General features: G+C 39.2%; 1 protein-coding gene across 4 annotated transcripts in view; it reads right to left on the minus strand.

Moving 5' to 3' along the window:
- Positions 1–16,490, minus strand: part of RBMS3 (RNA binding motif single stranded interacting protein 3) — an 827,213-nt gene extending 810,723 nt beyond the window's left edge. For 3 of the 4 annotated variants that reach the window (XM_004377363.2, XM_004377360.2, XM_004377361.1), the window contains exon 1: positions 16,377–16,451. In XM_004377363.2, coding sequence (XP_004377420.1) covers positions 16,377–16,451 — 75 coding nt within the window. Of the gene's footprint in view, positions 1–16,376 lie in introns of all 4 variants that reach the window. The other variant, XM_004377362.3, reaches the window with a different exon arrangement.
- Between the last annotated feature and the right edge of the window lie 987 nt (positions 16,491–17,477).

The raw sequence follows: 17,477 nt of genomic DNA on the forward strand, positions 1-17,477 counted from the left end.
AAAAAAAGACCAGACTTACTGGCCTGACAGAGACTGGAGAAACCCTGAGAGTATGGCCCCCAGACACCCCTTTAGCTCAATAATGAAGTCACTCCTGAGATTCACCCTTCAACCAAAGATTAGACAGGCCCAGAAAACAAAATGAGACTAAAGGGGCACACCAGCCCAGGGGCAAGGACGAGAGGGCAGGAGGGGACAGGAAAGCTGGCAATGGGGAACCCAAGGTCGAGAAGGGGAGAGCGTTGACATGTCGTGGTGGTAGCAACAATGTCACAAAACAACATATGTATTGACTGTTTAATGAGAAACTAATGTGATCTGTAAAGTTTCATCTAAAGAACAAAAAAAAAAGTTTACCTGAGCCATTCTTAGCAAACTGGAAATCCTTTCACCTGAACAAACTGCTGTTTTCATTTCTGATTATTTCTTTTTCAGACTTTATTAAAATGTTTCTATTTGTACTAAATATATATGAAGTAAAAGTTGGCCATTCAAAACCACCCAGAGGCTCCTAAGAAGACAGGCCTGGTGATCTGCTGCCGAAAGGTCACAGCCTTCAGAACCCTGGGGAGCATTTCAACTCTGCGCACATGGGCCACCGTGAGTCGGCATCAGTTCGATGAGAACTGACAACAACAACAAATGTTACTTGTATTCAAGCATGGATAAAAGATGGTTAGTCTCCCAGTTGTAAAAAGAAGAAAATGGAAATTTGTCTGTATGGTATGTTGAACTAAACTCCCTGCCCCGACTTTATACACATCAAAGGAAAAAAAATATCAGTTTTGCATATTTTTCTTCAGGAAAACTTCATGAGCTTACAAAGAAGTACAGGAGACTTGGCCATTCAACTTTGGCAGCCATGGGTTAATATCTGTAGAATGTAAATATATGACGTGAATTAAGTGTTTAGAAATACGTGTCCTTGGTCTAAATTTACTTTTAGGAAGAAAAACAATTGCTATTTTATGATCTACTGACTTGTAGGTAGATTTTAGGTAGTAAACACGTCGATATAATCTCAGTGTAGCATCTCCAGTAGGTAAACTTTCATTTTATTCTCTTCATTGCCGTGTTCTGATCTGAATTAAAACTGATATTGAATGTGAGAAACAGGACAAGGGAAAAAAAAGAAGAAGAAATACAATCAGATTTCGCTTAGGTTCACTTGATTTACCAGAGTCACCTTTTTCCAGCTCACTTGCTTCTTACCATGACATTTTCCCCTATGATCAAGTAGCACCAAACAAGTTCAAGAGATGGAGTCTATCACAAAATACAGTTGTGCAGTATCTCTAAGATAATAATACAAAAAGGCAAATTCCCACGTCCAAGCCTTTGGAACAAAACATTTGCTTTGGGCAAAAATGCTTCCGTAGAATTCTAATCTATCAGGGAGGTTTGGGCTGGTTTAAGTTGTCCCGGCCCACTGCTGCCCTTTCAGCTTGGTATGTGAGCTGTCAAACAAAGGGCATTGACCTGGAACACCGGAGCAGCCCACCTGAAATGGCTGAGATACAATGAAATGGTAGCACTGCTGCCCTCAAGCACCTGTTGGGATCCGTGATCTTGTCACAAAGGAAATGAAGCATTCCTACTTCTGCAAAGAAGACAGTTCCCTTTCAGCTCGAAACAGGAAGTTAATCTTCTCACCAAAAGGAGCAGACCATAGCCCTCATCACCAAAACGCAAAGGGGCAGGCCAACCACGCAGGCCAACCACGAAGAGAGGTCATTTCTTTGTGAAATAAGAAACTCATCCAGGCATTTTTCAGTGTGTTAAAGGAAGCAAACCCGCTTAGAAGGTCGTTGATTCCATTTTCAGTATTTAAATGAGTACCTTGAATACATATTATAGCATTACTCCCAGTGGCAAAACAATGTCAATAAAAATGCAGGTCCATCCATGGGGAACACTTAAATAAAATGTGGTGCAAGCCCACTAGGAACAATCACCCTGACAACAACAAAAATATCTTAATGTCCTGGTGAGAATGCACGAAGTATAGAGCAATTTTTTAAAAGTAGTAAAATAATGTGTTCAGTATGACCCCATATATCGTCAGTAGGATTGGGTATTTCAAGTAGCATAGAGAAAGCTGTGGATAGACACACACTCAGCTATTAATATTGGCTATTTCAGCGAGTTCTTGACAGAATGGTGTGGTGTGGTGTGTTAAGAGAGATCATTCATGTTTTCATTATATATCTTGAATTGTTATCACTGGATTCAACGGGTATGAATTACTCTGTGAGAAAAACTTACTACATGTTAAGGAATTACGGACAAACATTGCATTTTCTACAAAATGCAATGAGAACCCGATGCAAAAGAACATGATAGAGAAAAAAAAATTGCAGAATAAACATAAGAGAATCAGCACAACTTGGAAAAATCAAGAGGCGTCCAAACCAAAAACACAGTTTGTTCTCTTAGCCACAACTGAGTTACTGTTTTCACACATTCCTTAGTAAGCCTTTGAAATTTCTATCAGAATTCCATCTTATATCATCTATCATTACTTTAGACATGGTCTTTGTACCTGCTTAGTTAATTGTACAGGGAAACTGTATTGTATAGGGGAACTTAGTTAATTGTATAGAGAATCTCTTTCTAAATGGTGGATTTCATCATTCTCATGTGATCTTTGAAAATGTCTTTTCAAAATTCTAACTTAAAAAAACCATCTGGGCATTGGTTTGGATAGGTATCTGGCATAGGTTGATGATATGTAACTATTATACTCAAGATGATTTGTCCTGACTAAGCAAAATAGACAAGAAGGTTCTCTAACACTCAACCCATCTCCTAGCGTTTTAAGCTAAGTTGATCTTCTGACATGTCCAACTCTCTGCCAACCCATGAAAGGAAGCCACATACAGAAGCTGATATTCTTGGCAATTGCTCAGGAATTGCCTCTCCAACCCCTCCAAACCACTACCACTACCATTTAGTGCTTTGCTACTGCTCTTGCTCATTCCCAAGTTCCAAATACAGCTACTTAGGCTGTTTGGGAATCCATTCTGCCCCTCCCTGAGTTGGCAAGTGTCCTGACTCCCTTGCCAACACCTGGGAATGCAGCACTATGGTGGTTTCTTTTCTATTTTTTTTTTCCTATTGCAGTTACTTAGATCATTTTCTGCTGTCGTATTATGTCCCATTAGATGGGGATGTAACCCAACTCTAGCCAAAGCCCAAGGGTACCTAAATCAGCGGTCTACAGTATGTTTCAGAGGTGGAAGTGGGTGAGGGGGAGGGGCGGGTTGAGGGATAGGGTCGAGGGAAACGGAGGGGGAGAGGCAGCATGGGTCTGGACAGCTAAAGTGAGATACTTTATGACATAAAGCATTATAGAAGTGAAGATGACACTAAGCAACTCTGGTTTTGAAAAAATCACTGCCTTCAACAACAGAGTAATATAAGAGACACATAGAACGAGGGAGATTAACTCATTCTGAAAATTCACTATGTACTCATCCGTGTCAGGCACTATACTAGATAATGCAGGGACATTCAAAGATGAAGACTATGTGGTCCGAGTCCTCAGGGGGGTCACAGACTAACTCCAACACATATACGATCCTGAAGAGTAAAGGTGTGTTCAAAAAACCTAAAAAATAATTCACAACCAAGCGAAAAAAGAGGTTGAAACCCAATCCCACTCTGACTTGGAAAGGAATGGAAAAAACAAAAGACAATGGTTACACATAAGACAGAAGGGTATTGAAAGCTGAGAGAACAGAAAGGAGGAAGTAGAAGTTTAGGATCAGAGGGCGGGGAGGCAGAACAGGCAAACCCATAGTAGACAACTTGGGAATAGGAGTAAGAGGGTGCACAGAAAAGGGCAAGCATAATAGAAGCTATGTAATACAGAAATAAAAGCACTTGATTCCCAGGAAGAACAACCTGGGAAAAACAGAGAGATGTAGAAAACACAACGTAAAAGCAAGGTCCCTGTAGACAGCCACCTTCAACAGAATAAGGATAGAAAAGTGAGTAAAATGAACTTGGCAGAAAAGATGGACTATGAAAAATAGAAAAAATTAAAGCTCCCCTTTCTTGGACCCCTGTTGACCTAAACTTCTCAACAACCATGTTGGAATCTAGATACTCTTCCATCAGGCTCCACCTTCTGACATGCTTGTGCTGAGAGATCTGAGCACGTAGGCATGATTGCACACATAGCCTCAGTTCACCTGCCCTTTGGGTCCCCAGGTGCCTTAGTGGCCCCAAACATCAGTGCTCTCTGGTTAACAGTTTGCATTGTGTGATTCTCGTGCCCATACATCTTTGCTGGTTTCTTAATTAATATAGTTCTGGTTGTTGTTGTTTTCTCCTATTAAGACCAGATCCTTTCTACACTGAGAACCACCAGCACCATGCACAATTAATTTTTTGAGCATATAAAGATTTTATGTGAGCATTTTATATACGAAAAATTCCAAGATGCATGTTACATCTGATTCCAAAGGCGCTTTCTGAAAAACACCCCTGTTTCCAATCAAAGTTATCAATAAAGCTTAACAATCAAAGTTATCAATAAAGCTTTTATCCTGGTCCTCCCTCAGACCTACTGATGCGCAAGTCAAAACAACAAAGCAAGTTCTGGAGGTTCCTGAGTGCTGCAATACGTGAAAAATCAAAACAAAGCACCAAGTTGTCAGAATAAGCATTTAGTTTTTTTAGAAGACGCTAAGAGTCTCAACTACATGAGCCCTGAATATCAAGTCTATATTCAGTTTAAAATTTTTCTCAATTTTTTTTTCATGTTTGTAAACTACCTTTTCCTTGCCCATCAACTCTTACCCTTTGCCTTTAGAAAGGAAAATAAGTAGAGATCTTCCAGAAAATTTCCAAAGCAGATCAAATGCGGTACCCATAGCTTTTGTATTTTCTTCTTTCATCCTTCTTGGTGCTTCTCATACATCACTGATAAGATTAAAGTTGTAGACCTGCCATCTTTTCATTGTTTTCCTACCATGCTATTGACAACCTCATCACTAAAAGCTTTGAGGATCGTTAGACTCTCTACAGTATAAACAACTATTATGAAATTATTTGGGGAAAATTAGAATCAATCAATCAATAAGATTCTGAAAGATGGAATCAAGAATTACATGCAAAAGAAGGGATACCCTAGAAACTAGTGTCCTGAGATAATCTTTAAACTTTAAACCAAAAATATCCCCTGAAATCTTCTTAAAAGCAAACAGTAGTTTAGCTTAACTAGTAAAGAATGTCTGCCTTGAGCATCATGCTCTTTTAAGATCTATATATATGGAATCAAAGTGACAATAACAACTCACAAGATAAGACAGGAACCTTAGGGGACACTGCGTTTATGTTAACGGGGGAGGAACAACTCAGAAAAGGAGGGTGAGAATGGTTGCACAACTCGAAAGATGTAATCAATGTCACTGAACTGTACATGTGGGAACAGTTGAATTGGTGTACGTTTTGCTGTGTATATTCTCAATATAACAACAAAATTAAATTATTTTAAAAAGTATATTTTTAATGTGCATAATACACTATAAGTATACCTCAGATCAGTGGAAGATACCGCTCTTGAAAGATGGAGAACAATATTAGTCACCCACAATTTGGTGACATGGAGCCCTTTGCCTACCAATGAGAAGCCAAAAAAAACTCACCAGAACTGGAAAGAATAGATAGACTTCTCAAGACCACTCCATATTTCTCTGTGGTCATTTAGCCTCAAAGAAAATCAGAACAATTGAAATAACCCTTAAAGTTCCTGGAAATGTGTGTGTATGTGTGTGTGTACATGCGTGCATGTGATGTGTGAGAGAGAGATCAATCAAAGCTGATTCATTGATTCTGCAGATGAAATTCAGTAAGATCTGGAAAGAGGGCTGGGGAGAAAAATGGAGTAATTTAGATAAAGAATCAAAACCTAGAGTGATTAAAGGAGAATGCTTCCTCCGGGATTGGAGGATGGAGTGAATTTTCAGGTATAAAAGGTTGCATGGATCTGAGAAGAGAAAATCCTTTTTCCTGATCAAGATGGGAGGATACGGCCATACTCTGAGCCTGGGACTCTGCTTTTCTTGTAACACTAGGATAAAGAATGAAAATGAAGGAAGCCATCATGCTTGGCATTCACCCGGAGAAGCAGCATCTTCAGGGCGTCCAGCCCATAGTGAGAGTAACGGCAGGTCTGGCAGGAAGTGTGCACCCCTGTAGAGACTTGTGTTCTTTAAAAGGCACTTGAATGCTCTAAGGCTGAGAGGAACTTCTGGGCACCAAGAGAAGTTACCCTGGGTGAATAACCATAGAAACTTGGGGAAAGGAGGTGGTGGCAGATTTAATTCCTGTAAAAATATCTACAGCTTTATTCTGAGATGGAAGAATTTAGATAGGCTATGCCATATAAATATTGTGCCATTGATTTGCCTCTCGCCTGGATCCCTAAGCTGGTGGCCGAGGGAAGCACCTGTTATATTCAAGCCCTTTCTCTAGTAAACAATTCCACCACTTGCACAATAAAATAATTCTGTGAATCTGGCACCCAGATCTGGAACTCCCAGTTGCTCTCTCTACCAAAGGTCAATCCAACGTGTCTGCTTTTGAGATTATTTTAGTCAATGAATGCTAATGACATTTTCCGATATACTGTGCTCTTCTGTCTCGTGTTCCTCCCTGGAAATTTGGGATTACTAAAATGTGGTGATTTCTTGAATGTAAAAAGGCCACAATAACAAGAAGCGTAGGTAGCTTTTGAGGGATCTACCGAAATACTGCAGAGAGAAGAAACTTTAGACTCTGAAAACTGTCAAGTCAAAATTGATAAACATTTCTTTGCACACCTGCAAAACAAAACACAGTCAACTTAATCAACTGTCCTAGTCTTCTAACAATCTCTTCACACCTCAAAAAGATCTGTAGTTTTATTTTTTTTAATTTTTCAAGAACACCCCATATCCAAGATAACTTACTTGTACTCAGAGAGTTTCAGCAGCAAAATTATAAAAGCTCTTTCAATAATTTATTGCAAAGAAGTTACATTTTATGTAGGATATGGGTGAACTTTTCTATGTTTGTCAGGATGTGGGATGGGGCCTCCAAAAGTAGGATAGTCTAGAAAAAAATATGTAGGTTTTAAAATGACCCTGAGCTTCTTTCCATTGTTAGAGGAAGTCACTACTTTGGAGAAAACTTCTTCCATGTTCATTGATCTGCTCCCTCTGAATTTTTCCTTCTCTTTTTTCCCAGTTTATCAACAAAGTTAAACACAACAATGCAAACAATAAGAAAGAAAAACTTTTGATTTCTAACTGAAATGAGATTGCCCTAAACAGTGAAACAATGAAGCATAAAGGCAGTTCTTACTATTTTGGAATAAAGCGAAAAGTAAACATCATAATTTTCTTCCTTCCAGAATTTCCTGTCTAACATAGATGAAAAATATAACATTCTTATTTATGAAGGTGTGCTCTCAATTGTGTATTCGACAATGGACAAGAGACCTAGGGAAACACAGCCAAGATCAAGGTTAATCTTGGAACTGTCACAGGCCTTTGAGGGATTAGTACCAAGTCAAAGAAAAGAAAATGTGCTGTTCTCATCACTCAAGAAGAAATTAAACATTGTAGGAATACCATATGTTTTTTTGGGTGGTATTCAGGATAACTATCTCTGATTTTAAATAAATATGACGATGAGACTATCAGCAGTGATGTCACTAAAATCATCCCAAGCATGGCACACACTTCTCCAAATACTTCATTTACTCAAAACCACTGGGTAGTTGAAAAGTATACTTGGATGAATACTAACTTACCTTAGTTTTAAGTTATAATCAGGACGTCACTGTTCAATTTGAGTGGTTGATAACCAAAGCCCACGGAAGCAGAAGTCAAGAATTCAAACAACGTATTGCACTGGGAAAAATCTGCCAAAAAAAGACCTCTTTCAAGTGTTAAAAAGCAAAGATGTCACTTTGTGGACCAAGGTGCACCTGACCCAAGCCACGGTGTTTTCAATTGCCTCATCTTCATATGAAAGCTGAACAATGAATAAGGAAAATGGAAGAAGAATTGAGGACTTTGAATTATGGTGTTGGTGAAGAATATTGAATATACCATGGACTGCCAGAAGAATGAACAAATCTGTCTTGGAAGAAGTACAACCTGAATGCTGCTTTGGACATATTCTCAGGAGGGACCAGTCCCTGCAGAAGGACATCATACTTAGTAAAATACAGGGCCAGTGAAAAAGAGGAAGACCCTCAGTGAGAAGGATTGACACAGTGGCTGCAACAATGGGCGAAAGCATAGCAATGACTGTGAGGATCGTGCAGGACAGGACAGTGTTTCATTCTGTTGTACACAGGGTTACTATGAGTGGGAACCAACTCAAAAGCACCTAACAATAACCACATGAGAGTGTATCAACATCAACAACAGTTTCAACGATGACTCAAACAAATAAGAAAAGCTTTTAAGATATCTTAACCAGTTCTAGAAAACCAGGTAGTCAGCATTCTATTTTTCATTTTCCTTCTCATTCATAGGCCATCAATCAGCAGTATGACTATGTTAATAGCAGTACACTAGATTTTAAAACAACAGGAAGACTTGTAAAAAATCCTTGTTAAATTTTCCACATCATCTATATCCAGCTTTAAAACTGTCAGGTAAGAATGGGAAACCTGAAAGATTATCTTCACTTAACACATAAAGTGCCCCCAAACCCAAACCCATTGCTATTGACAACTGCCCCATAGGGTTTCCAAGGCTGTAACCTTTACAGAAATAGACTGCCACTATTCTCTCCTGGGGAGCGGCTAGTGGGTTCAAACTGCCAACCTTTGGGTTAGCAGCCGAGCGCTTAACCACTGTGTCACCAGGGCTCCTTATATTAAATGTAATATATACCAATTTCTTAGCTGCACAGTATGATTATGAGAAAGCTAATTCTAGAATAAATGGAGAATTAGTTCCGAAAACGATTACTACCAATTTTTAGAGTATTGCAAAATTTATTTTTCTTCTATTATGCTTTACTTTCCACAGAAAAGGAAAGAACACCACTAGTCACCTTGACCCTGTACGTAGCCTTGTTTTTGTATTTGTTTATCATTCATAAAACAAAATTCTGGGCAATAGCTTCAGGGTTCTATTCTCTTTCATTAGTTCTGTTAAAACGAGGCTTCTGGAGAAACAATAGGGTATCTCGCAAGAAAAAGTGGAAAAGATCATTTTCCAGGTATAAAAGGTATACCTACAATACCACACAGCATAGCAACTCTTGTATGCCTTTCTTATTTTTTAAAGGCTATTATTCAGAGTTTTAAGAAATTTGCAGGCTTTGGAAACTCCAGTCAAAATAGCATTTCATGTAGAAACTGTTATTTCCATATTTACACTCGCTCCTATATTTATTCATGAAACAAGGCTTGTCAGCATCTTCATGTGGCAATCCTAGTTTCTGTCATTCCCTCAACTGGCTTAGCCAAACATGTGCATAACCGTTCTGCTCTTCAACCACTGTAGAGAGGGTGTTAAATGAGGAAAAGTTAAGCATGGCACTGTCACCATTAAGTCTTTGGATAAGCTCTAATTTTCCTCACTCAAAGGAGAAAACTTTAACCACAGCAACAAAGCCAGCAACGATAATGATTAAATGATGCCTGTCATTTTGTTCTACCCTTGGGAACTGCTCTCCACCCACTCCCAACTGATGGAAGTGTTTCTCATGGTGCACTGGATGTAGACATAGGGAAGGACACAGACAGTGAAATTTGTCAAATCACTGGGGAGTTGGCAAAGCAGCATTTGACCTGCTCTGTAGAAAGCACTGGGTAACCAAACAAAAACTCATGAATGCTGCATAACCGAGGCCATCTTCCAACACTACTAATACATCAAAGCAGGCTCATCTGTCACAAAGCGGGAGTCAGGAATGTTAAACCTGGAAGGGACCTTAGAGAACCTGACCTAGACACCGGGGCACTGGCACACAAATCAGAAAATTTCCCCAAAGAAAAACAGAAGTCCCCATCTTATCTTTTATTATCCATACTCTCGAACTCTCAAAATTGGACACCTATTAGAGGTTGATGTTCTGAATTACCAAAGCTTTATTTATGTATCAGAATTCACATGGTATCTCTTTCCTGGCCAAATATACCTGGATAGAATAAAAAAACAAAGGTTTTTATATGTGAGCCAATTCTCTGCCACTATCAACTTGAAGGACAGAAAAATAAAAAATAAAAACAAACAAAATCCAACTCTCTGGCGTCCACTTTTTCTTTGTTCCTTCTTAGAATTACTTTCTTAGTGTATAAAATCTGAAATCTAAAAACTAATAGCCATCTCTGGAGGCTTTTTGAAGACCCTCGAAACAATCACTTGTTAAATATCCTTCATTCTAGAGATCATTGTTCTCAGGAACTAAGACGCTTTAGAAACACCACGGTTAAAGCACCAAAGAGGAAAGAAAATCTCTTTACTGTAGCATCTCTGCTAAAGAAACGGAAGCAAAAATAGTGCCTCCTATGTAACTGTAATTTTAACAATAGCAACAAAAGCTGCATATCATATTTTCAAATATCTTACAAAAGAAACACACAGCCACCTATTTCTCCTTCTCTAAGTTGTAGATCCTTATTACCTACCCCTTTTCTATAAGAATAAATGGCCTGTAGCTTTCCTTACTTCAGTTCCACAGATAAAAGCTGCAACAAACAGAGAAGAGAAACTTTTGTAATTTCAAAACACAAAATGAAAAATTGGCTTTTGCTTTTTGAATGCGGGCTCCAGAGGAGTAATTTTTGATTTTTCCCTTTGCATTAGTGTTGGATGCATGCAGCACCTATGTATTTTCTAATTAAATGACATTCACGCTACATCTTTTTTGAAACAATTGGTGCGGTATGGCTGTTGCCATTTTTGGAAAGCATATATCTTTTAAGCATGTCAAAAGTAATTCACTCTTTTCCCCCACTACAGCAAAAAATAGCCACCCATATCCTCAACACACATATCAGACAGTTCTGACCTTAGGTTTCTTCAGCTCCATCTGCACTCTCACTGTGCAAAGGCTATAGCATAAAAATGCCTATTCTCGCATGCTTTTGATATTACACTATTTAATCACATACAGCTGTGGCTTATGAGACTGTTACAAAACATAATTTTAACGCAGCACGCGAAGCCAATTGTGAATAAACATCAACCATTTACTCTGAAGAAAAGTTCGACACGAGAAAAGTTTTCTTGTAAAAGAAGAGACTGGTTGTCTTAGAGTTCGGTATGGGCATAGCTGTGACTGTGCCCTCTCTCTGCCAAAAAAGAGTGATAATGTCAAAAAGAACTGTGTAAAATCATATTCGTGCAAAAGTGAAGCTTTCCAGAATTCCTGGAGCCAGAAAGACCTGGAATGAACTCGCATCCTCCCTTCTCCTTCCTTGAGTCCCTCCCTGGGAATCACTCCCACCCCCAACACTCAAATAGATTTTATGACTTTATGGGAATAATTTTGAGTTATAATCTTGTTATTTTTTCTTCTCCAAAGTGAGAGAATATAAAAGGAAAATGCTTAGAAAGATCCCGTTAAAAGAAATATACATGGTGTTTCCCATAGGCTTGGAATTCTTCTGGAAAAATAACATGGACTTTTTACAGTTCTACTTCTTTTAAGTAGGCACTACATTTACTGTTGTTAAAATATGATTACATTATAAGAAAGAATGCAAACTACGCCTTAGAACTGTGTACCATTCCACTGATAATAAAGATTGGAGGGAGTAAGCAAGAAAAATAAATAAAGTAAAAAGAGAGGGTGGCCCCTTGTGTCTATTTTTCTCTTATTTAAAACCAATTAAAGGTCTATACGTTCAAAAATGAGACCAACAAAACTTATCATAGTTTCATGTTCTCATATTACCCCCCTTGAAGTGAAAGAAATATTTTGAGTTGTACCTAAAAATTCTATTGCTGGAAGATTTTTAGAAAACCAGTTTTGTATGTTTCAGGCTTTCAAAGGAAAACAGAACTTGGGAGTTTTCAAGGCTGTTTTCAAACAGCTGGCAAGTTAGCAACTCTGGCTATCAACGCAAATCTGAGTCAGGAAGTACTAAGGAAATTCTAAACGCGTTCCCTCCCTCTGCAAGATTTTCTGCATTTTCTTGTGTAAGAAGCGTGTTAAGGCGCTGTTTTGTTTTGTTGTTGGAGGCTCTGTATATTCACATCTTTAAGGATACGCTTCACCCCATAGGAGCCTCTCTCTTTGCCTAGTCCTCAGCCCTTGTGTTTTTAAGTGTTTGCGCTTTCTATGGTACAATCAATTGGGCCCCAGCTAGACTTTTAGAGATGGGCGGCAGTCCAGGCTGCAGATGGTTGGAAATTCAGTCTGAAATCAGAGTGCGTTTGATAAATTAGTCCTTACACCTGACCCCTGCTTCACACCAGGCACCGAACAAAATCTGAGTACCACCAGCCAGAGAAGCCCTGTCAAAATCCCATCGTTTGAACCCTTTCTTCTAGACCTTCTGGGGAACCAGATGGCCAAAGAAGGGAATGCAGTAAGCACATGTAAGAGTAATGTGATTAGAAACTGTGCCCTGGTTTATTGGTTAAAACAGAGTAAATGGGTAAGAGTAAAATTGTAGTAAACTGGTAAGAATGTGGCAAAGGAAGAAAGGACAAATTTAACTGTGTGTGCTTAAGCTTTATGAAGATGACTAAAACTTTCCAAATATCACATATGAGAGGAATAGCTATTTCTCAAGTGCAAAATGTCAACTCAGAAGGCTGTGACCATGTTTTATCCATTTTCGCTCTCCTAGTTCAACTAATTTGTTTTCCCAAGAACCAGCCCCCACCCCGCAATAAAGTACCTCAAGTTCAGAAAGAAATTCACCTTGAGGCCCATAATGCCATAGTAATATATTGTACTGAAGAGACTGTAACAAAATATTTAAAAAATGTAGGTTGTAGTCCAGTCGAACATCATTATATATTTTATTCCTAGGTCAAATGAACCCTTTTTTATTGTTGTTCTCTCTCTAAAATTTGCTGGGTATGCTGGGTGGCCTTTCTAACATCAAATTTGCTTTGATAAAACCTTTTTTCTTCTTACTTTTAATCCAGTCACATCTCTTATTTAAATATTATGATATGCCACTAAGATTTTTCATTACTCCATAACCAAAAGCAATGTTCCTTCTTGAAAATGCTTCTTTGGGGAGAAAAAAAATAGGTGAAAAAGAAAGAAAATGATGACTTTTAAGATGTAAAGTCTGGGAGGGGAGCAGGCTGTGACAACATTGGTACAAAGTATAGTTTCAAGTGAGGATCTTCCTAGTTTCATCTTTTTTATTTTTTAACTTACAAATACATTTTTCTAATACGATAACTCACGTTAAACACCCGTGAAAGTATGCGGGGGCAAGAAACATAAATATAGTCTTTCTTTTTTAAAGCAGCAAAGAGATTGGATCTAAAAGACTGAAAACCTACAGCAACAGAGACATGAAGCCGCACAAGTTTCTCGAAAACTTTCATATGCATTTGAGGGAATAGAAAATATTTATCTTTTTTTTTTTTAATTTCTATTTTCATTTTGTTTTATCATAAGAAAATAGCAGATGTATCTAACAATACTCATATTTAAGTAGAAACAGAAAGTTCAGTACTTTGCATTTTCTGAAGGAATGCAATAATAACATTTTCAGTTCTTTAAAGGCCCGTGAACATTTTCTCCCAAAATCTAATGTTAGAAAATAGCTCCTATGGATGGGGTGGGGGAACACCTGAGTTTATACAACAATTTAAGGTATGATATCACCAGAATATGATTTTTGTTACAAATCATAGAATTCTATTTTTATCAACTACATGAATTCTTTATCTATTGGCATCATTTTAAATAGCTTGGATAAGTTGCTTACAACTGCAAGCAAGGCTTAAAAGAACAGTGGATTTTATGGATTCCACCTAGCCTTACCAAATAAATATAAGCAGCATGCATTTACTTCCAAATTATTATAAATTATATTAGAGAAACAAGCGTACAAGGGGTGAAAAGTGATATTGACATACACCCATTGTTTTCCTGTTATATTAGGACATTATAGTACTTTATTACATATTACTAAACCTGTCAGAAAGTCCTTACACTGAAAATACTATTGCATATTGACCCTTGCTCCCATCCCTTCTGGACCCAAGTTTCAAAAACGGGCACGTTTTCATATCTTCAGCTTCCAGGAATGTTTTCAACGTCTGTCATTTCAGAGTCGCCATAACACTATTTGACAACTTCACAGCACTGTCAAAATTTTACAACATGATAATCGATACAAACTACCATGACAGCCAAAATAGCAGATCTTATATGCTCTACCACCCTGATATCTGATTACCCAAATAGCAGCTTAAGATGCCTAATGGGTCTAACTTGTTTAAAAATGTCCCAGAAGTTGATGGCTTTGCTAGTTTGTAAGTAACAAGATCCAGATGCTGCCTGTCTACACAACACTAAACTATACAGGACCCCAAACAGATAAAAAAAAATATTGTTCTCCATTATTTTCAGGTTCTTCTCTTTTCCCTCACCACACCGCTCTTCCTCTTTACCCCGTAACACACACACACACACACACACACTTTTTCCACCAGTGCACGCATCCCTGTGTCTTTAATGTAATCTGCACAGCATTCATTATTTCCTGCTTGTGATAGGTTAAAAAAAATCTCATGCAGAAAAGCAATTATTTCATTCATATTGAGCTAAAGTTTCCTTTCCAAATATACTCCACCATAGAAAACAAGTACCCAACAGAAAGTGTGATACTGGAAACATTTGGAAAAATTTAGGCAAATGAGTAAAAAGGATGGAATGTCCAATATTTTTCCTCCAACCCTTGGGGTTATTGTTTTCGTTTCTTTTGGGGGATGAGAAAGGACTATAAATTTTGCCCTTTTTATCTTGTCCTTGCTTTGCCATTTCTTTGAGGAACAGCAGGCAATCTTCTCTACCCAATCCCCCAAAGAGTTAAAACTCACGGCATTGGAACCTGAGGGCGGGTCTATTGAAGCAGCAGCAGCACAAACTAAATGCTCACAAAGGCAAAAAGCAATGTGAGTCGACCTTGGAGGGGCAAGGCGGATCATCCAGCAATTGAAAAAGGAAAAAAATAAAAGCAACTGTCTTTGAATATAATACTGAAAGTCTGCTGCCCGCTGGTTTACAAACAGGCATTGTCTGATGAGACAGAATAAATGAGAGATAACTACAGCATGAATTACCAAATCCTAATCATATCAGAGTCCTGGTGACAGAACAGATCACTCTGGCACGCCTGCTTCACTCTCGGCATATTTATTTCTTAAGAAGACAGCGGAGTCTGGCTAATGCAATACAAAGTAATATCATCTGTAAAGAAATACAATCCATGCACTCAGGGTGGTAACTCTACCAACACCGCCCCCCACCCCCCACCCCAAATAAAGTCCAACTGAATTGACAAATTGGAGCCATGATTTCACACCTGAGAATCTTTCAGTGTCTTAACTGCAGGATGAAGTTCAGGGTTAGCACTGCCCACTGCTTTAGTTATGTGGGCTTGCCTCTGAGCCCCAATGACCATCTGAGCTGAGACACAGAAAGCCCGAAGTATTTAACCAATTCAAGGCCAATTACCATCCGTTACATTCCTTCCCTTTGCAAAACCCAGGCCTCCGGATGGCAGAGAACACAGAAAAATAGAGCCTCTAAAAGTAATGTCTATTGCAAAGCCCCTCAATTCAGTCTCTAGGACGCTGATCATCATAAACAGAAAATTAAAGATACAAGGCAAATCGAAAATAAAAACGCACCCAAACAAACTCTAAGAGACTTTGGTTAGCGCCCCTATGCCTTCCCACACCCTTCTTTCACGCTATACTCAGCGATCAAAAGTTTGAGTCGCCCCCACCCTGGCACGTCGGAGCCAGTGGGAAAAACCCTTAGAGAGGCACAAACAAAGAACAGCTCACCAGAAAAGCCCCTGAAATTGTATTCTGTTGCCTGATAATCACTGTTGTGATCTCCTTTCTAACAACCTTGCCTATCTGCAAAGGACTTTAGGGATAGCCGGAACATTTATTCTGCCAAATAACAACAAAGGAATGAGAGCGAAAACTATTATCTCCCCTTAAAGAGAAAGCCACAACTCCGGGTTTGCTGCTTTCTTCTGCTATCCTCCTCTGCCTCATTAACTCCACTGGTATGTTACTAATTTCAAAGAGGCAGGGAGAGGGGATGGGGGGAGGGATGAAATAATAATTCACACGCCTGTCTATGTTTCCCATCCGAGTGCAGACGATACCACACTGCCTGCCAGACTGTGGGTCGAGCCATACCTTGGTTTGGAGATAATGAGGATAGTAGTAAGTGTACTGGGGGTACATTTGTGGCTGATCCAGGCGTTTGCCCATGTAGCTGGAATCTTTATCTCCGAGGCAGGGAACTGGATGACAGGGATAGTGCCCCAGGCCGGGCTTCCTCTTAAACCACTATTCCTGACAGTCCCGATGACTGATGAGGCTTCGTAGACTCCTCGGTCTTCCACCACTCGCTACTTCCAACACAGCAAGAATTTAAAAAAGAAACACACCAAAAAGAAAAAAAAAAAGGTGGGGGTGGGATCAGTAGGCAAAAAAGAGACCCACACGCTGACGTCCCAAATCTTCCTGGCTTCTTCTCCCGGCTGCTGGGGTCCACTTGGGCTGAAGCAGTTTGTTCTCTAACCAGGCTGCCTGTAGTGATGTCAATTGCCAGCGTTTGTAAAAGGGGAAAAAAAAAATCAAAGTCCTTTTAGCACAACTCCGAATCCTTGCAGCTCAGCTTCCTGTCTCCCGTTTCTCTTTCCCCACCTTAAAGAAAAAGAAAAAAAAAGGAAGAAAAAAAGAAAAAGAGAGAAAGGAGGAAAGGAAAGAAAAAAAAGAAAAAGAAAGGGGAAAAGGAAAAAGAAAAAAAAGGAAAAAAAAAAAAAAAAAACCTTGCACAGCTTAGTTGCTGCTGTCTCCCTCCCAGAGTGACATGGTGTTCGGGGCTTGTCCTGTCCTTTCATTCACTTCCCCTCCTTCCAGCCGGTGGGTGGAACCAAGAGAGCCTCTCCAGGGAGTGGCGTACGCAGTCCAGAAGGCTGCAGTATTTCCTCCAAGAAAAAAAAAAGCGGCTTCAACCCCTGCTGCAAGCAAAGTTCCGATTCCCTCTGCTGGCTATCTCGAATAGCAAAGTGATTTTTGCAGCAACGCTGCTGTCGTTGGAACTGAACCTGGGGAACCCGAATGCAGGCGGTGGATTATTCCCCAACCCTCCCTCCATCTACCCCACACAAGACCTGCCTTCTTTTCTTTTCTTGCCAAGTCCCAAGGTAAGCCACAAGGCTAAACAAAACACAGAAGACTATGGGAGGGAAGAGAGGAGGAAGAAAGGAAGGAGAAAAAATAAATAAATAA

This window comes from Trichechus manatus, unplaced genomic scaffold (assembly GCF_000243295.1).
Source record: "Trichechus manatus latirostris isolate Lorelei unplaced genomic scaffold, TriManLat1.0 scaffold00049, whole genome shotgun sequence".
NCBI lineage: Eukaryota > Metazoa > Chordata > Mammalia > Sirenia > Trichechidae > Trichechus > Trichechus manatus.